Below are 23,975 nucleotides of genomic sequence, written 5' to 3' on the forward strand. Positions count from 1 at the left end.
AACACCGATGCCTTGTTGTGAACGGAAAGCAATCACACCTCGCCAAGGTCAATGAAACCCTCATGGTGCCAAGCCACGTTTATGGGATTTGGCTTTCCATCCAACCCGCCTCTACACACTTCAACTCTTCTATTTTAAGTTTTCCAGTAAAAGGGGATGTTAATCTGTTATTGTTCATGTCATAAAGCGTTACAGCATGAGATGTCCAAGGCCCACAGCATGGCCAAGTTAGCTGGGAGCTGGACTTCAGAATTTCCTGATTTTTTTGCTATTTATCCTACAGAGCCTCCAAGCCTCGTCAGAGAGCAAACCATATGTCATTCCCCAAACTGAACTCGCAATACAAAATCCCTCTCGCTGAGGGCTGTAACAATTGCATAAGATAAACAAATCAAGCTATTCAAAGTCCTTTCAAACCCCATCTGATAAGCAGGAAATACTTATTACCTTTCAGCCATCAAATCAACCTAATATTAATGATTTTCTCCATGACCTTCTAAATACATGAAAGTTAACTCAATAAGGTCAACAAGAGGATATCCAAGACAGATCTGTCTCAAGTTCGCAAAGGCAAGTAACAAACCACTTTGCTTCCATGACTTTGGCAAAATTCCTCTATGCCAATTACAGCAGGATTTGCTAGCTCACCATGACAGCCATCCTCAACATACTGTGAAACACAATGCATTCCTTACTTGCAGCTTTTTCCTCCTCTTAACTGCAAAGTCAATCCATCGCCAGGATACTGTTACCTTCAGGTTACAGAGCCTAGTTTGAAGCCAGACAGAAGTGCATGCACACTGCTCTGACGTATTCGCTTCTTTGGGCTCAGAAGCACATTTGGAAATGTACCTAGCACAAAGCGCCTCCATATTCAGATGCACAGCAGGAACCTGGAGCAAAGGGAAGGGGCACTATGGAATGAATCTCTGTGCATCCAACTGGAGAGGGTCTACGGCATGGCAGTGCCAGGACTGCATAAGTGTAACTAAGCCTTTTGAAATAACAGAACTTAGACCTTTGCTTTGGTGTTTTTTTCTTCTTGCAATCAACAGAATTTCATTTTATTTTTCTTAAAAAATAAATATCCAAAAAGCTAAGTTGCACTTTCAATCCTTGGGAAGCATCACCTTGGATGATGACTCTGTATCCTCCAGGATGCACTGTGAGAAAGGGCAATGCAGTGGGTGCACCATGGAAGCAGTTCTTCAAAACAATGTAGGCCTGAGGCTCCATAAACGGCATTTACAAAGTGTTTCACTTTAAATGCTTTTTGGGTTTTGGGGGGTTTGGGTTGGGGTTTTTTTTCAGTGGGAAAAAATATTCCCTCAGAGAAGCACAAATGTCCTATTTAAAACCCAGATACCAAAAGATCTTGCTCAATGAGAGCTGAAGCACTTTACAGTCGATTCATAAATTGAGTCATGAACCATCTTTTGTCTTTGCTTCCTTAGAAGAAGACTGTTTCAGAAACACTTCCCTAATTTTCTACCTCATAAATTTACATCCAGTTTACCTTCTTCATTTGTTAATGTACCAACAATGTCCTTCAGCTTGAATACTTTTCCTCTGTGTGCTTTTCCTTGCAAGGCATTCAGGCTATTTCCTTCCTCCGCTCTCTTCCCAACATCCATTTCACTGTGCTGGGAAAGAAAGAAAGCCAAGCACCAGACCACCTCCACCTCCTCTCCTGCATCTGGCCTCATCCCAGAGGAGCTCCTGCCCACACCAAGGATGGGTGCCAAGCTCTCCCTTGGCATGGAGACATAAGCCCATCCTGGAGAGAAACCCAGAGGTCCCCTCACTCCTGCACAGATACGCTCTGAAACCGAGCCACTCACTTCTTTGGCTTGAGCGCTTTCAAGTTGCTACAGTATGTGAAATTCAAGGATGTTTGCTCTTCGTTTAATGCACTCTAAGTGAAGTGTGTGTAGGGATGGAGCTAGAAAGAAGGAAACGGGGTGATGAGGGGGTCGAGCCTGCCCATCCCTTTGGATTTCAGAAATGTTAAACAAGACCCAAAGAGAAGACGTTTCCAGGGCTTGGAAAAGGGGACACACAGCTCAGCGAGGTGACACATACTTGGATCCAAAAGCTGCTCTGCAAGCGGAGCCTCCTCTTCTCCAGGGAGCTGCCTGCTGCATTCAGAGAGGCCATACATTAAACCTCCTCGGGCAGCCTCAGACCTCCATTCCCTCTGAAACCCCTGTGGAATTCAGCTAGTGCTCAGCTAACCTGCCCAGCACCTCCCCGAGATCCCACCAGCTTTCCAAGCCATGTACTACTGCTATCCATCTCCCCTAACACAATGAGTCCATCAACCCTCAGACGGCAGACAGCAGCGTTACTGAGCCTGGTATGAAACCACAAGGAAGACAGGAGTGAGTGCCAAAAAACTGGAACCTGAGAGCTTGAGGAAACGAATGTTTTATGGCCCATCAGTCAGTATTTGGCCATTTTCTAGAGAAAGATGATGCTGCCTTCGAGAAAACCAAATTTCTCCTTTTGATGATGGAGTGAGCCATAGCCAGAACTGTGAAAACGCACCGTTTGTGAGCTGGTGACATCTTAAACTTGTTCCACCCTGGGAAACAGCTCAGTCTGGGGAAGAGCAGGGTTTCAGCCTTGATTAATGACTTTTAAAGCCCCAGCCATGCTCACGTGCAGGCAGAGTAAGAGAAGACGCATGCAGTGAGGGCTCCAGCCGGTGCTGAGCCCAGCATGAGCATGATGCTGAGGTGCTGTGGTGCAGCTCTCCTGAACAGCTCCAACACCCTGCCCACCACATCTCCACCTGCATCTGCCCCTTCTCACCAATTCAGGGCAAGGTCAGTGGCTGCAGCCCCCAGGTCACGTTATTAATGCAATTACCACGAGTGAGAGCAGCAAGGGGAGCCCACCCCTGTGCCATCACCTTCGCCCCACAGGAGCCTGCGTTGTGCCCTGGTGCAGCAGGGATGTAGCGGTCAAGGCGAGCCACCTCCCAGTGCCAAAAGTCACCACCTCCCCGTGGGACGAGCTCCTGCTCCCCATACTAACCAAAGCAAACCAGCCCCATGCCTCTCCAGTGCAGGGGTATCTGCAGGATGCCGCCTCTTGCCACGAGCTTTTGACAGTTTCGATTCTCCAGAAATACAATTCAGACCTTAATTTTTTTTCCTATTTTTCTCCAGTTGTGATATGTTGTTATTTTTAAACTCAGGGCTGGCATTTTTTACCACAGCTATCAATCAGGCAACGAGCAAGCAGGGCTTTTTCTTTCTTCCTTTCTTTGTCTTTCTTTTTAATGCTTGTTATATCTCTGCTATGTACTTCCTCTCCACAGAGAAATATCCCTTCAAAGCTTGATATTATTGAGCAGCTTTCAACCATGCCCAGCAGAGCCATGTATTCTCTGCATTTGTCTGGCCTTTGTTTCTAGGAATGAAATACCAATGGCTGAACAGTGTGACTTCATTTCACTCCTTCATTCCAATACTTGTTCTATTTCTATCCCACTGGGTCAAACTCACCTATTGTGAGACCTCACCGATTTCAATTACATCAGGGATTAATTTGTTCCATTGCGTTGAAGCTGTTAATACAATCCTTGCTGGCTCTAGATTAGAAAAGGCACGGTGGAGACCTCCCTCGCAGGCAGTGTGTTTAACAGCGGTCTTGATCTTCATTTTTGTTCAGCAGTGGGGTTTTTTTCTTCCCTTTGTGCCCCTTTGCCCCTCTTTTCACAACCTTCCCCTTCCTTTCTCAATTGCCCTTATCAGAACTGGGTGGTCCTTCTGACTTCCACTGCGACTGGCAAAACGCTGCCTTCCAAAGCTGCTGCCAGGGCTTGTGAGGGAGGTCGGAGCTGGAAGGAAGGTCCGACCCGACACCACGCAGATGTGACCACTCCAGCTTTGGCACCTCATTTCCTCCAGGATCATTTTGAAGGGTCGCTGCATGTTCTCACACACCCAAAGGGGTCTGTGGGTGCCTGGTTCTGCAGTTCCAGCTATCGGCTGACCACCATCAGTTGACTGAGGTCTCCGGGGGAAAACTGAGATCCTCCATGTAGCAGATGGACACGCTGAATGCACATTTGTCACGTAACTGTGGTTGTCCTTTCTGCTGTTCCCAAACTGGGACACAACATCTGGGCAGAGCTTTAAAACGTCTCATGGGGCACCCGTGATACCAGTTTAAGGTGACCTCAGCAATCCTGACTCAAAGTTGTTGTTTATCCACATGACTTTGTCTCAGGAAGAGATACTGATGCAGGGAGACTTGGAGCCCACGCTCAAGCAAAGCAGTTAGCTTTGTCTGAGTGCTACAACTGTCCCACATGATCCACTGCTTATCCCTATCCAACCCTATCTTAGTGAAGCCATATTTTTACGAAATGGTGTAATGATTCCAGAATAAAGAGTGTTTCAAAAAGATAAGTTAGGGGGAAAAATAGAGGATATTTAACTAAAACCAAAAGGCTCAACAAACAGATTCCTCCCTTGTTTACTGAAATACTTTTCCATGGTGTTCATGAGGTCACCTTAGGCTTCCATGGGGCATCTTTGTGCAGCCTGGGCTGCAAGAATTTGCAGGGGTTAATGCCATAGCTGTAAATAAACTCGCAGACAGAAGCTGGATAGGCTGGGTTTCAGGGCTCCAAATTTGTTCCCCTGTTCAGCACCTGGTTTTCCAAAATGTACAACGTTCTGTTTACTTCTGCACTGATTTTATTGGAAGAAATGTAGGAATAAGCTGATCACATATCACCCAACTGCTCATTTAGCTCTGCCACTCACGTTAGATCATGGTGGAGCCATCCAGGGATACGATGAACCCCCAACGTCCCCTCCAGGCACTGCCCCATCTGCCACTTCCCAACCCCAGCTCAGGTCTCATCCTCTTTGGTGCCAAATAATACCTGAACAGCATTGCCTTGTAACCACACAGTGTGTGATCACAGCAACCTAAACCTTGGTGCCAGCAGAAACCCTCGTACCTCTCCAGGACTGAGACTGAACTGCATGTACATTGCTGTGGACACATCCTACCACCCAGATCAAACCCATCTCGAGACACATAACCCACAGGGAGAAGACGGGATCGGCTCTGGAGGATGTGTTACACTACAACTGCTTTCACAACAGTCCTGATCTGCAAAAATCACTGCTTCCATAAGCCTAAGCTTTCCAAAATACTCCCCATTATGGCTGAAATCTCCTGCCATGGCTTCTCCCCAGGTGGTTTTGCTGGGTAGGAGCTAAGCTCCCATAGTTGCCACTTCACCACAGTTATTTCCGACACCATTGAGTTCAAGGAGGGTAAAACAAAACCCAAAATACCTGCCCCATTCCCAAGGGGTGCACTCTCTGCTTAGGGGAGGTTTCAATATTCATTAATTCCCCATGTGCTTTGCTGACCAGTGGCAACATCCTTCAGGCTTCACTGGGGCCATGCACGGCCCAGGATCCCTGCATGGCTCTGTGCCGTTGGCACCACTCCCTCCTGCTAGCACCAGGACATAAGCAGTTTTCAGAAGCAGTTTCATGCCTGTGTCCCTCCTCGCAGCACAGGTATCGCTGCAAAGAGAACAGCCCCAACCCACCTCTCTGGGACCATGGATCACAAAGCCAGCGGTTGGATTCAGGGAGTTCAGCATGCTGCAACTGTCTTTACCTCCTTAACAAAATAGCTTTTCTTAACGAAGAAAATGCTCCTTCTGAAACAAACTGCCCTGATACACAGGAACTAAAACCATTCAGCAATTCAAATGGTTGTAAGTAGTTGTTGATTAGTTTTCAAGCAGCTGGAACAGACATTCAAGAAACAAAACCTCCAGAAGAAACTGTAAAGTCTCTCCAACCCAAAACACATGAAGAGCAAGCCTGGTCCTGGACCAGGCAGCAGCACCGTAACCCATGTCTGAACACACATCATCTACACAGTGAGATGCAGAGTACAGCCCTTTCAAAGCAGACCTGGCAGCATCCTCCAACATGCTCCCAGAACAACGTAAATGCCTTTGCACAAAGCACAGGGAGCCCTGCAAGGGTGACAAACAAGGGTGAGGGGCTGCCCCTCCCCTACCCCACTCATCGCGGGGTACTGCTGAGCCCATGGCTGGTCCCCATTACCTTGTTTCACACACAGGGGTGGAGGAGCCCAGCCAGGCCACACCGGTTGGGTCACAGCAGAGACCACGGCAGTTGTCCCAGTGGGGTGCTCTTGGGAAAAAAGCTGCAGCACCCCACTAAAAACACCTCCCAGCAATTTGTTGGTCTCTTCAAATGAGACCTGAGCCCAATCACTGGAAAACCTGCCAGGTTCAAAGCACTGCGGAGCTTTTCTCTCCTTCCCTCCACAGCAGCAGCTTCCTCCCAGGGCAGATGCTCCAGCTGCAAACCCGTTTGGCCACGGCACTGGGGCAGAGCAGAAACCCCAAGCCCACCCCACTGAAACCAGTCAGGCGTTTTCCAAACCCTGGGAAAGGCAGTCATTCAGCCCTAGGATTTACAATGCTGGTTTTAAAGCACGGGCCCACCATCCCCCAGGTGACATCTCCAGCTCTTCTCCTCAACACCAGCCCAGCTGGGACCTCCGTAAAAACAGAAGCAAAAGCACAAGACATGGGAAACCCAAGTGATACTCAGGAAAACACCGCTGTCAGGAGGAGACAGATCAGAGACCAACCTCCCCATAAGAGAAATAAACATCTGCAGCAGCAGCACCGCAGCAGTGATCCGATGTTTACCCTGGTAGCTCCTTTCATCCCGGTCCCCTGACTTCATCCAAGGAACACACAGATCCCTGCTCCCACTGCAGAAAAGCAACTCCCTCTAGGGTAAAACATGGCAACTGCCGAGCAGCACACACCAGTTCAGGACGCGATTTCCAAAACACCTTTTTCCATTGCATCTGCAACGAAAAGAGAGATGTGGCTCAACAACTGCCTCCCTGGACAGCAGCTCCCAAGCACTGATCTGATGTGAAAGGTGGCTTCTCCAAAAGCACACGGCTGGTTCAGCAGAGCTGCCTGGAGACCCTATTATTATCTTGTGCCACTTTTCCTCTATAGTTTCCTCTCTGGAAACCTTTTACTAAGCTCCAAATGGTCCCAATCCTGCTTATTCTGTCAAGATAACACCTAGCGACCCTACACAGGAATGGTGCCAAGGGGAAAGGGACCTCATCAAGTGTCACTGCTCACTCATCCCATGATTTGGCAGCCTCTGCACAGTGCTGAGATATAAGAAAACGATTGTGACCAAGGACAGGGAAGTTAATCCGTCTAACAGTAACTGGAGGCCAATCAGCGGATATACTGAAATTGCAGGAGTCATTCTGCCGGGAATGTTTGTGCTGCCGATACCTCACTTCTGCTTGGTGTTCATTCCCTCTAGTCTGCCTCCAGTTTTTTGCATTCTTGCCTTTTGGACTGCCTGACATTAGCAGATTGAGACCCAAAATACCTCCCATGCCTTGCACCCTCTCCTCCTACATTTAAAGTTTGTCTTCTCCACCATTCAATGAGCATCTTCTTTACTCCCACCATCTCCAGCAGCACCACTCTGAAGGGAGATGTTTGCAGGTTCAGGGCAAGTATCAAATCCATGTTACAGAAACTACCTAAACATCACTGGAAACTGGTAAATACAGAGCAGCCTCGATAGTTTCCTGTCTCCTGAATGCCAGCCTGCGAATATCAGTTATTGAAAGGGAAAACTCCAGTCTCTTGTGACTGATCTCTCTGTCAGAGCCTAATTACAACACCCAATGGGGATGCCCAGCCTGGGGGGCAGCCTCTCTGGGCCCTTCATCCTCACCCAGTGAAATAAAGGCAGCAGGGCTGGTGGTGCTGAACGTGGCTGGCACACGGCAGCGCTGCGAGGGGTCACTGCGGACCTGCCCCAACAGCCAGGCTGATCCGAAGCTTTTAGTGTCAAAACAGGAAAAGGAGCTGCATATGGAGATCTCTGCAAACTTCAACCTATGGTCCAGAGTCAGGGACTCGTCCTCAGGTCTAACCCCCCAATAAAATACCAACCACCACTGAGCGTCTCTTTTCTCCTTCTAGTTCCCCCTCGTCGGAGATGCTGGTAATATGTAATGACATGTTCTCTGTCCTTGGGCTTGACCCACCATATCCAAATAGTCCATCAGACAAGCTCTGACTTAGGATACTGTTGGAAAAGCCAGGAAAAAAGCACTGCTTAAAGAGCAGTGTACAGAGCTGCATCAAACCCCAGAATTCACAGAAAAGGAACAGAGGGGATATAAGATTTGTCTGCCCTGTTCACGCAGGCCCTCAGAGATGCCCAGCATTGCCGTGTCACAAGAAAGGCTTAGGTTTGGAAATGATGTTGGAAGCTCCTGAGGAGGAGAGAGCAGGGAACCAGGACAAGAGCACAGCACAACCCAGCAGGAGACCAGCTCCCAGGAGCAAGCCACCAAGCTCTCCGAACCCACTGGGACTTGGTAAAAGCAAAGCCCAACAGCACTGAGGAAGAGCAGCCTGGGTGAAAAGTGGAGTAGGCCAGCAAACTACCTAGAAACAAACGGCAATTGTGAAACCACAGCCATGGAGATGAGCACCACTTGTTCTTCAAACAGCCTTTCCCCATTTTGGTTGCAGACTTCGCCAACACATTGCTGACAAGTTTCCTTTTCCTCTCCCCAAGTAACCAGGACCGAGCACCTGCAGCGTTAAGAGTTGTTCCTGCATAGTTTCTTCCCACGTACATGAGGAACATCTTTATTTACAAAAGCCTTGCAAGTTATTTCTGGAACAGGGCTTTCCAGAGATGATTTCCATCAGTAATTTGATCAGTTATTTGAAAGATAAGATGCAAAATTTCCTTTGTCTCTGCAAGGGAGGCATTTTTTTGTGATCTTGCCTTATGTTTTGCTTGCCTTGCAAAAACTGTTTAATGAATAATAAGGCAGGATGGAGCTCCCTGGACGTCCTCTGAACCCCACATACATCACCACAGGAGCCCTGCTGATGTAGGACATGCAGAGCCCATTTCCACTTGAAAACGTGCCACTTACTTTGATTAAATCTCTTCACATCGAGTTACCTGGGAAGACCCACTTTTATTTAGCAAAACTCAATTTAAGCCTTGTTAAAAGCAACCTTTTCTGTTTCTCCAGGGTGGTCCTACCTCAAGGCCACAATCTGAGATGCTGCACAGTAACATGCTGCAGAGCTTCCAGGAGCAATCAGCAAAGCAGGATTTCACACCAAAGACATCCCCAAGTAAGACCAAGATGTTAAATGGCTTGAAAGTTCACATTTACTGAAGAAAATGTGTGGCCAGCTGCAACACCTCCAAGGGTGTCGAGATGCTCCTCGTCAACCCTAGCACTCTCAGCGGCCCGCAGAGAAGTTGCGAGACCTGCCAGCTCCATCCGGGAGATGAGAAGAATGGTTTTGGAGCAGTGATTTAGGGCTGCCAGTCACACAGGCTTGGTACCTGCTAACAGAAGGGTCGAGTATTTACGTGGCACTACCTGTTTCCCTTTACAAACACCCTGCTGCCACACTGTCCCCTTTCCAGGGGAGCCGGAGAGTGCTTCATCTCTGCCTGCTCCTGCTTGCGGACACAAGGGGTTGATCAATCCTGCTTAAACAAGTTGGCCCAAGGCAAACCCTGCTGTGTTGGGCTAACGGGCTCTGCGAGCATTTTCACTAACTTATCAACTCTGCTCCAGGCTGCTCCATGGAGCACCCACAAAACCCATCAGCCATTAAGAGGGAGCAATAACAAAACATCCCAGCTGGGCTGGTCTGTAAAGGCTTGTCCACCAACACAGCCAGCCACCATCCCATACCTGCCAACAGCCACGAAACCTTTCCTTCCCTAAAAGTTCTTTGAAATACATTCTCAAGCCCTATTATCTCTCCTGTTTATACCACACTCCCTCTATTATCGAGAAATCTCCAAGTAATTTATAAGCCCACAAGCTCCTGCACTAACAGGGCAATAAATCAGGTTTATATACCCCGTTGCCTACTGTTCGGTGCCGGGCCGGCCGGGTGAAGTGAGGCAGCAGGGAGCAGCCACTGCCCTCCCCAAACCCTCCACACCATTTCTTCAGAGGAGAAGGCAGTTTTGCTCCAGATGTTTATTTTTTAAGTATCCAGAGAGGATTCCAGCCTGTGTCCCACCTCGCTGTGTTTTCCCCATCTGACACCAATACAAGCCCACAAAAGAGGGCTTTTTCTTCTTACAAGATCAAACCAAAGGAGGCAGATGTTTCTGGCTATTTTCCTCCAGGAGAGAGGTTGCCCATCTAATAATCCCTAAATGGGCAGTGGGTTGCTGGGCTTTCATGTTGTGCCTCCGAGCCTTCCCTCCCCGTGCCAGGTCACTGGTTTTCTTTTCCACAGAGTTGCAAAACCCCTGAATAACAAGGTTTGTGCATGGAAGTGCTGACACAAACCTTAACTACAGCATCCTGAACATGATACCAGAATAAGGACGCTCCCTGTGTGGCCCAGCGCATGGATAAATAAAGCATTTCAGCAGCCAGCGCCGACAGATCATAAACCTCCACGAGCATAAATACCAACAACAACCCAAAAAGATTAGAGGGCTTACGGGCGAGGCAGGCTGGGATGATTTAGGGTTGGGGTGGAAGGGTCATTATTGCTGCATAGGTGGGGGCGAGCGGGCCAAAGAGCTCAATAAACCATTCTGCTCCCAGGGAAGGAAGGGGCCACGCTAATAGTGCAAACACACGTTTTCCGTTTGAGGCTCACCCAGCAAGGATGGATGCAGGGAACATGCCACTGTCTCGCTGAGAACCCAAGGGCTTCAACCCAAGACATATGCCCCAGGAGCTCCATCACTCAGAGAAGAGCTTGCCTAAGCACCTCACTGGGTGCGACTTGCTGCTGGAGGCAGCCTCAAATGAATGCAGACCCAGGCAATGTTTACCTCCAGCTCCATTAACTTCATTCTCTATGAAGTTAATATGTAGTTGGGATAAGGATCTCATCTGCTTTCAGCATCACCGTCAAGTCAGAGCTTCTCCAGCACACTATTCCAGCAGCATACAAGCACCCAACAGGTCCTGCCAGCACTGGTTACCTTCAAGCACCAAAGACAAGCTTTGAGACCAACTTCACCCCTGATGAAACAACCACATTTGCATTGGAGGTGGATGTAGCCCCAACATTAGCCACAACAAATCACTGCATCCTACAGCAAAGACAGACACAAAGCCTTGCAGCCAGGTTTCCAGGAACACAACCGCTGAGCTGTAGAGTTCAAAGGCAACAAGTAATTCCTCCTTTGCCTCTTCTCCTTTGGTCCTCCCCATTCCCAATTCTTCTATGTTTTTTCCCTGCTCGCTTTCTAGGGAGCAGAGCAATGACAAAAGACACCAACTTTGGAGAGTGAAGCCCATTGATAAACAGAATAAATATATACTATACAGATAACTGTCTGTACCTCATGGGCCAACCTACCGTTCAGGCCCATCTCTGGGACACACCAAAGGAGGTTGTTCAGGGAACCAGCAGACAGTGGCAATGCCCGTTATTCCCATAAGGAAACCCAAGCATGTACAAGTGCAAATGATGATCACTTCCATTCCCAGCTGGCCAGAACTGCGAGCTGATGCTGATGGAAGGAGGAACCTGCTCTGGTCCCTCTGCATGAGCCAGTCTCCTCCTCTGCTGCCTTTCCAAAGATATGTAGAGAAAATGCTCTTCGTATCAGTTAATGAAATAGCTCAAAACCTGCCCAGGTCATGTCAAGCTGACTGCCTGCAGCCAGTGGATTTCAACTTTACTTGCTACTTCGAGAGGTTTTTAAATCAGTAATTTCATCTTCCCTCCAGAAATAAATTCCTCAATGGTTTCACTGTGAAAAACATCCCTAGGAACAGACAATTCTGCTGCTCGTGTACTGAAGACCACACACACAAAAAGAGTCAGATTAATATTGAGCATTATCAAAAGTATGGCATAAACCATGTGTTGAATTTAATCCAAACCAAACTGTCAATCTGCCTTCAGGATCCGATATAACAAACATGTGAGCCCAGGGCCAGAAATGACAAGCACGGTTTGCTTTCTGATAGAACACCTGTACTGATCTCTCCTAGTTGTGCTTCTGCATGGAAATCTTTATGCTGCAAATGCAGAACAAATAGGATTCCTTATATTTCTGGTTTGTTGAGTTAGGGAAAAGTTGGATTTAACTAATTTAGATCACAGGTTTTCCATTTGCAGGGAACAATTTTCAAGTTTCGGAAGATGAATCCTTTTTGAAACATTTTAAATAGGGGAGGAAAAAGAGGTGTTACAATCACAAAGGCACCTTCCGAGGTGCAGCTGCTGCATCCCTGTGTAGCTTGTGGGTACCAGGGAGAGCCCGACATGCCTCGCTGCAAGCATCACCATGCACCACCAGTGGGAAAAAATGCTGCTGGGGAAATTCAGGCCTGCTGTGGGCAAACACGGACAGGAGACCCCTTGACATGCAGCCAGAGATTCCCCAACAGCCCCTTCTTTGAACCACGGGCATTCGTGCCTACAGCACCGGGATGCTGTAAAGCACTGTGGCTCCCCACCCCCTGCTCTCTGAGCATCCTTTTGCAAGGGACCTGCCAGAGCAGATCAGAGGCCCCAGCACACAAACAGTGCCCATGAAACAGTAGGAACAGTTCCCTGTTCGGTGTGGGAATGGCTGTAGCTCCCCACCACCTAGCTAACAGAGCAGCTTTGAAAGCTCTGCCTTGCTGGCCCTGTGTCAGAGTTAGCACAGATTTTCTTCTGCAGCGAAACCCCACAACTTAACCTGGTGTTCTTCAGCTTCTTGGCACGCACGGTGATGGTGCACACTGGGGAAATCAGGCTCCCAGAAAGAAATGAAAACTGAGCAAATAAATTCCATTTTCTTGTTTGCTAAATTCAAACAGCAATTAAATTCATATTACCTACTCCTTCAACATAAACAGCACAAGAGCAAGCCCTCTGCCTCCTTGGCATGCTATTCCCGTTTATTTGCTCCCTCTCCAAACTGGCAGATGCAGCACAGCCAACCCAGGAGCTGGAGGCACCACCACGATGCTCACACCAGCAGGGTCGGGGTGAGGATGATGCTCTCTGGGTGCCTCAGAGCAGCCCAGTCCCATCATCCCCCACTTTGGCAGTGCTTTGGTGGCAGGTTTAGGGGGATAACCCCAGCAATGCACTGGGGCTCACCAGATCCACATCTGCAGGCATCTGCACACCTCCAATCACTCAGCCCTGCAATCTAGCTATCAGTTGTGCCACAGATGAGTCAATTTGGCTTACAGGCACAAGAGTTCTCTTGTGGGGGCTGAGATAATGCTATTTTGAACTCATAATATATACACAACATAACTAGGGTGGACCCTCAGTGCCTGCCCTGCAGACAGTGCCGGGCTGGCCATGCTGCCCTCACTCCTCCCTTCCACCCCGAGATGTACCAGCTCTGCTGACCATTGAAAACCCCAACACAACAATGTGCTCACCCCCTTTTGCACTGGAAAGTTATTTGCTCCTGGTTGCCCCATGCTCAGGCTGGCTTGTTTCACAGCAGAGCACCCAACACGGAACCTCTCATCTGGTTCCATGGGAGTTTGTAGGACTGCCTGTTCCCCAGGATAAAAAGGCTGTGGGTATGTGGGATCAAACATTATTCCTGTCAAAGGCCCCAGCCACCTGACCTGCTGGTTTCTCTATTGATTGCTGGGGGGCTGTTTGCTATTCTGATCTCAGCTGGTCGGAAGTCTCTCCAATCACGGTAAGGTCGCGACCACGGGGTCAGAAACCTGCACTACATACATCACAATTTATTTTACAGATAATCAATACAGCGCTGCACCATGCAGTCTTACAGTACAGCCCCACACCGAGGGACTGACGCTACCCAGACAGGGTTGTAACCTTAGAGCTTGGCAGCTTAAGGGGGTCAAAACCAGCTTTTAGTTTACAGCTGGAAATCATGGCTGGAATAGAGTACACACCCCACTTGCTGTTAGCTTGTGCGTTCGGATAACTGAATCAAATTCTGCCTATGGCTTGAATCCCGCTTGGGAGAAGAAATACTGCTACCGGTTCAGATGTGACAGGAGAAGCCCAAGGAGCAGCATATTAGTGACCACCCAGGGTTGGTGACCCCAGTCCCACCTGCGGTAAGGGAACTCATGCCATCGCAGCACTGCTGTGCCAGCTTTCCAGACCATCCCTCTCTTCAAATGCATTAACAAAGCAGCAGCAAAATGCTCTTCTATCAATATTGTCCTTCATCTCATTTTCTAAGTTACACTCCCGAGGCTTCATATCCTGCCAGCCAAGCCCATGGGTCCCCAGCACTCATGCTGCAAGCCCAGTTATGTACCAGGCTTGCCACTGCTCTGTATTTTCTGTTAATTCTGGAGTGCTGCAGAAGAGTAGCTCAGGGTATTCCAAAAGATACAACAGCTTTTTAACAAGCTGTCCTTAAAACTGCTGCCAAAGATAGTATTTCAGCAGGAAAGAAAGGGATCTGAAATATGCAGCAGGAGAAGAAGGAATTGGGAGGAATAAGGAATACTGGAAATACCTTGTAGGAGGAGCAACCCGTTACTAACTGCTGTGTATCCATGCAACACGCAGTTCCCTGGGACCATCAGTGAGGTTTAGGATTCACAAGTCCCAGTGTGATTTGGATGATGGAACATTAGCAGAGGAATCACAGGGCACACCCAACCCCTCGTCACTCTGCTTCCCCTTGGTGCTGTCCCACCACTGAATGCAGGATCCAGCCCCGCAGCCTGGTCAAGACTGTGGCCCATCACCCCATGTCTGCCCCACTGAACCTGGGAGAGCACTTCCACCCCAAGGGCTCTCTGCCTCATCTCCCACCACCACAGGTGAGCAGGACCTGTTCCTCACCACCCAGGTTTTATCCCATTTCATCTGCCCCCCAAGGCAGGAGCTGTGATGTCCCAGTGCCACCCCCTCACATCCTCCCCCTTTACTCCCAGCTTGCCTCCGAAGCAAAGTTCACCTCAGCCAGCATGGCCAGCGGGCACACGCTCCGACACAGCCATGGAGCAGGAGCACCACACTGAGACAGGAGCTGACGTGGGAGGGTGCTGTCAGGTGCCCCGTTACTGCACCCTAAGGTCAGTACGCTAAAGGCATTTCGGATTTCCCAGCAGCACGACCCCTTTTCCACCGGCTGCAGCAGAATAAAGCTAATAACCTCATGAAAAAGCAACCGCGTGCTGCAAGCAGGGTGCAAGTGGAGTCTGGCAAAGGGCACGGTGCTGTGCCTGGGGAGGATGTGCTGCTGCTATGTGGAAAGCATTGCCCTGTGGTTTAGCTTGAAATCCAGCTGTTTGTGCGGGCAAAGAGGCAGAGAGGTGCGGAAGCACTGCCCGAAGAGACCGGCCCAGTGTCACAGCAAGCAGCAGAGCCCAGCGCAGGGACATGAGCCCCGCTGCCTGCCCTGGCCAAGCTGGGAAGATTGGCACATCGGCTCCCACCCACCGCAGCCCCCAGCGCGGCGAGGAGCAAGCACAAAGGGAAACACGCAGACCATGACAGGCTAAGCCTCCTCCTTCCTCTCTCTGTTCCCCTTTCTTTCTCTTCATGCTATGGCGAGGCTGCTGAATGCCAATAGGAAAATACTTTGGCAGAGCCAGACAGTCTTTTCTGTTTCGGGGTTTCTTTTTTTTCTTACTTTCCCTCCAGCTGCTTCGCTGGATGCTTAATCCTCCATGGACATCTGGAGAGGTACCAGCACACAGAAGCGACATACCAGGTAGGCAGCGTAATGCACAGCTCTGCATAATTCTGCTTGTACCTGCTGTTATGGCACCGCGGGGAACAAAACACAAAAACCCAGGGAAGGAAACACAAAAAATGGGTTCAGACCTTATCTGGCTGTGGATCCCCATGTAGAAGCCCCCCTGGTCTCAGCAGCAGAGCACACGAAGGTCACGCTTTGCAGCAGAGCATCTCTCTCGAAAGCATTTGGGGCTCCTGCCCACCTGCCCCACAGGCAGGAGGGTACTTGGGTGTCTCCCTGCGCCCAAGGCTTCCATAACCCAGCACCCATGTTGTGACCAGCCCCAGCCTTTGAGGATAGGAGCAGTTTGCTCTAAGCAAAGGCCCTGGCAGCAGGTATCCGTCCTCACACAGCTCTGCCCAGGCACCAGCAGCAGCCACTCCTTTATTTTTTTCCCTGTTTAAATCACGCTGAACCCATTTTTCACCTGCTCTTATCACAACTGGTACCTAAAGTGTCCATATCCGGGAAAAAACCAAAGTGAAATCTCAGCAAGGAGGGAGGGGAAGTGTGACAGGGGTTTTCCCAGCGCTTAAGGAAAGGAAGAGACCCATAAAAATACTCTCAAGGATCCAGGAAGTAGCTTTACAGCTCTGAAAACCTGATTTTCAGCCCCAGGGGAGTCTTTCTCTCGAGCTCAGGCTCCCTCAGCAGAGGGAGGGATCCACTCACCCGACTGCCTAGCTCTGTGCTATCAGCTTACAGCAAAATCAGATCCTCTGAGTGGCCACCCGAGTCCCCCCTGACACCGTTCCTCTTCCCTGAGCCCCCAATGGCCCCTCAACAAAGGGCCCACCATCGGCTGCGTCACCACATCCTAAACGCACCCGCAGGGCTTTGGAAGCATCAACCCTTCACCCGTTCTGCTCTTTTCTTTCCCACCTCAGTGCGCTACAGCCAAGCTGCTCCACAAGTGAAAAACAAACAGGGTTTGAGCGGGCATCCCTCCTGTGAAACCCAGCACTGCTCCAAACCCAGCATCACCCGCCTCCATCCACGCTTGGACGTGTCATAGGCAATAAGGAAAGCAAAACAGTAATTAAATGTAAAACCCACGATGCATCCAGCTATCTAAAACAGGGGAAATCTGAGCCCTGCACCTACTGTGCCCTTCTGCATGCTCTTCTCAACAACACCCAAATCCTCCTCTGCTTCTCTGAAGCATCTTGCACATCTCTAGAGCTTTGAAAAGGCAAACTGCAATACACGTGGATCGAAACCTCCAAGCAGCAGCTCTGCTTTGCTGCCCATTGCCACAGCTCACCCTGAAAATGCCAAGCCCCCAGATGCCAAAGGAGTTCATGTTTGTTTCTGCCTCACTGGGGTGGGAATCTGGAAACCAGCTTTTTCCCTGCAAATCTTCCTGCTAAACACGTGTTGGAGGGGTTTCCTGGCAGCGGGCCTGTCGCAGCGTGTTCAAGGGCTGGGGACCGTGCGAAGCAAAGGCAGCATGTGCCCAGGACAGGCAGGGACAGACACTGCGGGGGGCACGGGCTGTGCACCCCCATCTCTGGCAGGCAGACCCACACTTGCACTCACCCTGTGCTAACCTCAGTCTCTCTTCTCCCATGGGAGAGCCAGAGTGTGCAGCAGCACGAGCGCCAGGCCAGTGCCACTTCCCCATCCAGGCAACCGCTCTGACATGTCTCCTCTTCCTCCATGAGCCTGAGCTCTCCAAAGACCAGGAGGCAGAAGCAGGGAGCAAGGGCAGCTTCAGGGCACAACAGTTCATACACTGGAGCAATGAGTCAGGAGGGGGGAATAAAACTCCCTCGTGGCAAGCAGCATGGTTGTTCTGGAGAGCAAGAGGGGTTGAAACAGGAACAAGTGATTTTAAGCTCAACCAAGCCCCTGTGGAGCCACCGAGCAGGCGCTGCCTCCACCACCGCAAATCCAGCAGCCGCACAGACCCAGAGCCATGGACCAGCTCATCAGCTCCAGCCCGTGATGGGGTTATGCACTTCATCAACACCATTGAGCTCCTCCTCCTCTAATTAAATCAGGCTTTGCTTACGCAATTTCTCTTATCTTCTCACTGCCTAATAATAGAGTTGGCTGTGATGGGAAAAATCAGCACAAAACTCCTCAAGCCTTTCCCAGGCCACCTTTGCCACATTTTGTCCTTCACAGCATCACTTCCACACCTTGTGTGTTCACAGCCCCACACAAACGCAGGGTGGGTAAGCTCGGGCAGGTACGGCAGCACGGCAGGAACCACAGCAAGACAAGGCTGGAAAGTGGAACTCACTTGGGATGTTGTAATGGAGGAGGGGCTTCAGACACCTTTGTGGAGCAGGAAGGTGATCCCAGTGCAGGCTGAGTGGAGATGCCAAGCATAGGATCTCCCAGCCTGGGAGCTGTAGGTCACAGGGACCCCACTGAGCCTCAGCGTGCAGGACTTTGCTATGAGGAGCAGTACATCACATAGAAGTGTCCCTGCCCCATCCCACAGCATGGGCTTTAGGAGTGATGCAGCGATGCTTAAGCCCCAGAACCTCTGTCCCTGGCAGCACACGTAGCCTTGGCCACCATCTCAGGTCAGATGTGACATCCAAGCAGGGCAAAGGCAGGAGGATGCCCATCTGCAGGGAGGGTAAGCATGAGAATAACCCTGCTAGGGCCATGCGATCCACCCTGCCTTGGGTACCGGCCACCAGCACCGCTGCCAGGAGGGCGAGGGCAGGGCGAGCAGGGACCCCTGGGCTTCAGCACCGTTTCACACCCACATTACAGGCAGCCAGGAGCCAGCCGGGGTGAAGGCCATGCTCTGGCTTCTCCACAGCGGTGTCCCCATCCAGTGGCCCCGGGGAGGCTGCAGAGGAGCAGACGGGGAGCGGGAGGGAGCGCTCAGCAGGCTCACGCCTCCGACATGTGCTGTGCGCTGCTTCGCCAGACCGCGGGCTCTGGCTCACTGAGCGCGTGGAAGCAACGCTGCTCTGTGTCTCACTTTACAAAGCCCCAAACAATAACTGTCTCTTGTTGCACAGGAGCTTAGAAGAAACACAAGTTGCTATTGGCATGGCGCGCGGCAGCCTGCCTCTTACACAACACCAGCAGATGTGAAAATAGCCCGGTGCTGCCTTGTGCGCTCTTCTGACCTCCTGTTTGCTTCTAGATCAGATTCCAAAGCTGGATCTTAACCTACAAGAGCCATAAAAGCAAAGGATTTGGCCCTGTCAGGGACCTCTTCATAATCTAAGACAGACGCACTTCATGTAGAAGAAAACGCTGAGGTTTATCAGAGCAGAGAAGAGGCTGAGGCAGCATCAGCCTCCACTCTACAGTGTGGCTGGGGCAACCCATGCCAGCATCACCCCATACCCCAGCTCATGATGTCCTGGAGGTAGCCCAGGGCAGAAGAGCTGGAAACTCCTGCAAACCACGGCAGCACCCCAACACCTGCATCCTATGCTCAGCCTACACCAAAGCTGCCTCCAGCTCCAGCAAAGAGGGACCTCTAAGCTCCTGAGGTCCCATGTCCCTGACCCCAATGTCCTAAGGGCCATGGGGGCTGCCAGAGATGGCACAGCATGGGAAATCCACACCCCATCCACAAAAGGTGCTTGTCCATGACATTTCTTGCCCATGTGAAGACTGACTCCAAAGCCAAACCTGAAACCGCTCTGGGACACTAGGAGGGAAAAAGCAAGAGGACAGATTCCTTCTAGAAGTGTGAAAAGGCAGCTGGAGAACTAAACTGAAGGATGCTCAAGATCAGTGATAGAGGAGAGATTACTAACCAGCAAAAAGCATCGCTAAGAACAACCTGTGCAAACAATCCCTCTAGTGTCCCCAAAGATATCCCGTGTCCCTGCTGCCTTTGGGACAGCAGCAGCCCCAGGCAGCAGCAGAACTTCCCAAGATACAAGAGAAGAAAACAATTTGGGGGCACAGGGGAAGGGACCAGAGAAGGAGCTGTCCTCCTCAGGGCTGCTCTCATGGCCATGCCAGCACGCAGCTGCCAGTGCTTCAGCAGCGCTCCCCTCCGACCCGCCACACGCTATTCCCACTGGTGTCCCTCAGTGGCAATCTCACCCCATGGCAAGTCCCTGGAGGAAACCAACTCATCCACAGCCTTGTCTACAGGTGATGCTGCACCCAGCTGGGTCACCTGCAGAGGGGGGCTCAGGGTCTACAAGAAAGCTTCTAGGCGGCAGCTGAGCTCCGCACCACCTAACTGCAGGCAGCTCCATGTCAACGCAGTGCAGACTTCAACCATAAGTAACTCACAGAAAAGTTACCCAAAATGCCCAAGCTATGGTATTTTGCCCCAGAATACCTCCAGCCCCTGTGCATGCTGGAGGGGTTTTTACCTTTGCATGCAGAGCCACAGGGTAACAGTCGGCTGCAGAGGAGTGTAATTCTAAGGCTACATGTGGGACGACCGCTGATCATGGCTTGCACGGGAGGGCGAAAGGCAGCCTTAGAATATAATCCACTACAGGCACTCTTAAATCTCCCCAATACAACACAGAGCCCTTTAAGCAAAACTAAACAACCTCCTTTAGCCTAAATAAATATTAAACCTAAGTGATGCATTAATTTACTCCAGTTCACCAAAGGCTAACTCCTACCCAAACTGATCATTATAAAAGAAATCCTATAATCCCCTGCTCCCATTCAGGCTCAAAACATGTAATCCTGTGAATAAATCCAGAAAGAAAGTGTAACAAAACGGGCAATAAAAACTTACAGCATTCACATCTTTTCATCTACCATTAATACTGTAAACACTCACTCGAAGGCCCTTGAGTATGACTAATCTAATGTTTTGGCTCCCAACGCTAATTGCCGAAAGAGCTCGCCTCTCGGTGTGACACCCAGCGAGATCCACCACGGCCCGGGACACGATCCCGCAGTGAATCCCTGCCTCACACCCCGCCAAACACTGCAAAATCAGCACGGAATGGAGCAAGTATGGTTCTAATAGCACCAGAGAGCAGAGCTTTTCTCCCCCCCCCCCCCCCCTTCTTATTATTTTATTGCTTTGGAAGCCTGCAAGCTCCAACTGTATAAATGCCAATAACTTTGTTTTAAGGCTGCTGAAGTAAGAGATCAGATTTTAGCAAGTGCTTTCCAGGCAGCCAGCCAAACTTTTTCTGATTCACTAAAAGCACCAAAGGGAGGGGGAGAGGGAGGGGGCTGGAGGCTGATTAACTTCAGTTACCGCACAAGCGCACAAAAATGTCTCCTCGCTGCAAAGGTGCCGTCGCTGCGAGCCCGGCACAGCCTCGGATTCCTTGGGCTCGGAAAAAAAACCCCAAAACACCCAACTGAAAACACACTGGAGAAACAGAGCAAACACCTTCCAACCGCAGGGTAATTTACAGCTGTGGATCCCCTCCTCATGAGGAGGCTCTGCTGGTGCTGGGTTCCAGCTGCAGTTTTCAGAGGGGATGAGAAAAAAAGCTGTGAGCGGGGATTTGTTCTTTTTAAGGGGTGGAGGAGCTGGGGATGGGGCTGGTTTGGGATTTAGCTTGGCCAGAGCAATGGGAGCCCCCTTGGAGACTGCAGCTGTGCTTGCCCAGGCTGTGCTGCTGATGCTCACCCAGCACCATCCCTCACTTCTGTTGGGTATCTGCAGGGATGAGCAGGTGCAATCCCAGCCAAAGCACAGCATGGGGCTGAGGGGTGCATGAGTGGTCCCCAGCCCCATGGGATGGATGATGGGCAGGAGCCCCTGGAACAGCGGCACCTGCTCTGCCTGGTCCGCAGGTGGGTCTGCTCCAGGATACCCATCTAAAACCCACATCCCAGGAGGTGTCAGAGGCCAGCGTCTACTCTGCACCCACAGACACCGTCCCCGTCCGGCAGGCGCCGGGACTGCAGAGCCTCGCCGCTCAGGGTGTTCCTCCAACGGCTTCATTCCTGCCGAGGCAGGATCAAAGGCAGGAGCTGACTTGGACGGCTTTCTACTGAATAATGGGGAGGGAAGCATGCAGCCTGCTTCTCCTGGCTTAGGAAACTCGTGTTTTTCAAAGTATCAGTTTTTGGGAGTAAGTTCCCTAGGAAAGGGGAAAAAAAAAAAAAGAAAAAAATAAAGCAAAGGGGTAAAAAAGGGCGAGCAGGAGAGCGCCTGCTCTTCCAAGGCAAGTGCATCAATCAACATTGTGCAAGCAGGAGAGTCCAGCACTCCCTCTCACATCATTAGCCAGGCTAATGCACTCCAGAGGATCCCACTACCGACGCACCCGGCTGCGCCCCAGCCCGCGGCCCGCAGCGGTGCCTCGGCGCAAGCGGGCACTCAGCGGCAGCAAGGCGAGACGGGCAGCCCCGCTCGACGCTCCAGCATCTGCCGCGGGGATCGGTTTAATACGGCTATAAAAACTAGAGAGGGAAACAAGTGAAAGCCCTCGCAAAAATCTGGCTGGCATTCCGAGGTCAGCACGCCGCCTTTGTTTCTATTTTACAACCAAAAGCGAAAGAGGACAGAAAGGACACGTACCTGTACCTGAAAGCACAGCAGCAGGAAATGTAAACATCTGGAGAGGAGAAAAAACAAAAAAGGCAACAAAAGATCAAATGATGCTGTAAAATGGTTAAAGTTGATATTTTTTTTTTTAAGCTTTGTTTTTGTTTGCAATGTTTTAAAGGGTGCAAAGCGATGCTCTGCTTATAGAAAGGCTCGGGTCCCCATTACCACCTGATTGCAAGGAAAACGCAACCGGAGCCTCCAAAATGAGAGTTTAATAAAAAATAAAAGCAATAAAAAATAATAAAAAAAAATATTTCAAAATATGCCATAATCCTTACAGGCAAGTGCAGGCGGAGAGCAGTGAATACATCGCTGGGCGAGGAGAGGGGGAGGTCAGTGGCTTCACGCTAGCGGAGTGCAGTCCCCCACCGCCGCCCTGACATGGGAGCGATCCGGCCGGCGAGCTCCGCTCCGCGCTGCTCCTCGCCGTTCCGCGCCGCTCCGCGCCGCCGAGAAGTTGTGGTACCGCCCGCTTTGCCTCCTCCGAGTGACTCGCTTAGGCATCAGCTCTCCTCTCCCCCTGTCTCTCCTCCTCCTCCTCCTCTCCCTCTCTCTCTCTCTCCGCCTTTGGGGGGGATGAAGGTGCTTATTGTCAGTAACTTCCGACCATCAGCAAGTGCCCCCCCCCCCGCCGCCCCCCCGGCCCGGCCCTGCGAGGCGGATGAAGCGTCTCGGCGGCCCCGCGCCCGCTCCGCGCCCCGCCGCTCCGCGCGGGCGGCATGGCGATGCGCGGGGCGCGGAGCGGGAGGCGGGACGGGGCGGGCACCGGCTGCGCGGAGGGATGGGCGGGAGCGCAAGGCGACCGGCAGCGGGGCTTGTGAAATAGCGAGAGAATAAAGAATAAGGCGGGGGTCGCGGGGGGAGCCGCGACGGAGCGGGCAGTGCCGCTGCTTCCCGAGGCGCGACGGGAAACACACACACATCACCCCCACACAACACACCGGCGGCTGCCGCTGTGCCCCTGCCCCGCTCCGTGCCAGCGACATCTCCGGTGCTCTCTTACCTCCGAGGGGCAGGAGCACGTCCCGTCCCAGGCGGGCGGCAGCGGGGTCCCGCCAGCCCTGGCTCTGCCCCCCTCCGGGTCGGGGCACCCGCCGTCGCTCGGGCAGGGCCGGGCCGCTTCTGTCCGGGTCCATGAGGCCGGCACCGCTCCCACGGCGGGATATTTACACCGGGGTCAGGTACTCGGGGTTTGCCCGGCGCTTCCCCGGCGGCGCTGCCCGCTCCGGCACGGCTCGCCTGCCCTCCAGCGGCCGCGCCGCCGCCGCGCACCCCGGCTCGGCGGGGCTCGGCAGGGCCGGGCTCTCGGGCAGCCCGGGGAAGCCGAGCGGGTTCCCCTCCTCAGTTCTTGATTCATTTTTCAGGCAAAGGCAAACACTCACACGCTGAGAGCGCGCGGTAACTCCTGCCCCGTCTCCGAGAGCTGGTTTATAGCAGACAAAACGCCAGGCACTGCTAACCTCCACGCATAGCCTAACTCTCCGAAGAGAGCCTAACGTCAGTTAACACCTTATTAAGTGAGAACATAACCATAGCTCATAACTCCAAGCTTTCCCAATTCTCCACTCGAATAACGGTGAGTTTGGGCCCTGCTGCTCCGCACTTGCTCCCAGGCACAAATCACACAGCATCTTTAATCCCTGGAGTTCAGCACTGGGGACCCTTCAGGCATCAAATCACAGTGGGTTTCAGGCCACAGTTTC

At 51.3% G+C, this 23,975-nt stretch overlaps 1 protein-coding gene across 2 annotated transcripts in view; it reads right to left on the reverse strand.

Annotated features, from left to right (window-relative positions):
- FGF18 (fibroblast growth factor 18) overlaps window positions 1–22,855 on the reverse strand; it is a 71,406-nt gene extending 48,551 nt beyond the window's left edge. Inside the window, exons 1-3 of one of the 2 annotated variants that reach the window (XM_080627136.1) lie at window positions 22,551–22,855; window positions 22,243–22,279; window positions 1,506–1,643 (exon numbers count right to left, since the gene is read on the reverse strand). In XM_080627136.1, the coding sequence (XP_080483262.1) occupies window positions 1,506–1,643; window positions 22,243–22,279; window positions 22,551–22,582 (207 nt within the window). In that variant the 5' untranslated portion in view covers window positions 22,583–22,855. The remainder of the gene's footprint in view (window positions 1–1,505; window positions 1,644–22,242; window positions 22,280–22,550) is intronic. The other variant, XM_080627137.1, reaches the window with a different exon arrangement.
- Between the last annotated feature and the right edge of the window lie 1,120 nt (window positions 22,856–23,975).

This window comes from Psittacula echo, assembly GCF_963264785.1.
Source record: "Psittacula echo genome assembly, chromosome: 11".
NCBI classification, from domain to species: Eukaryota; Metazoa; Chordata; class Aves; order Psittaciformes; family Psittacidae; genus Psittacula; species Psittacula echo.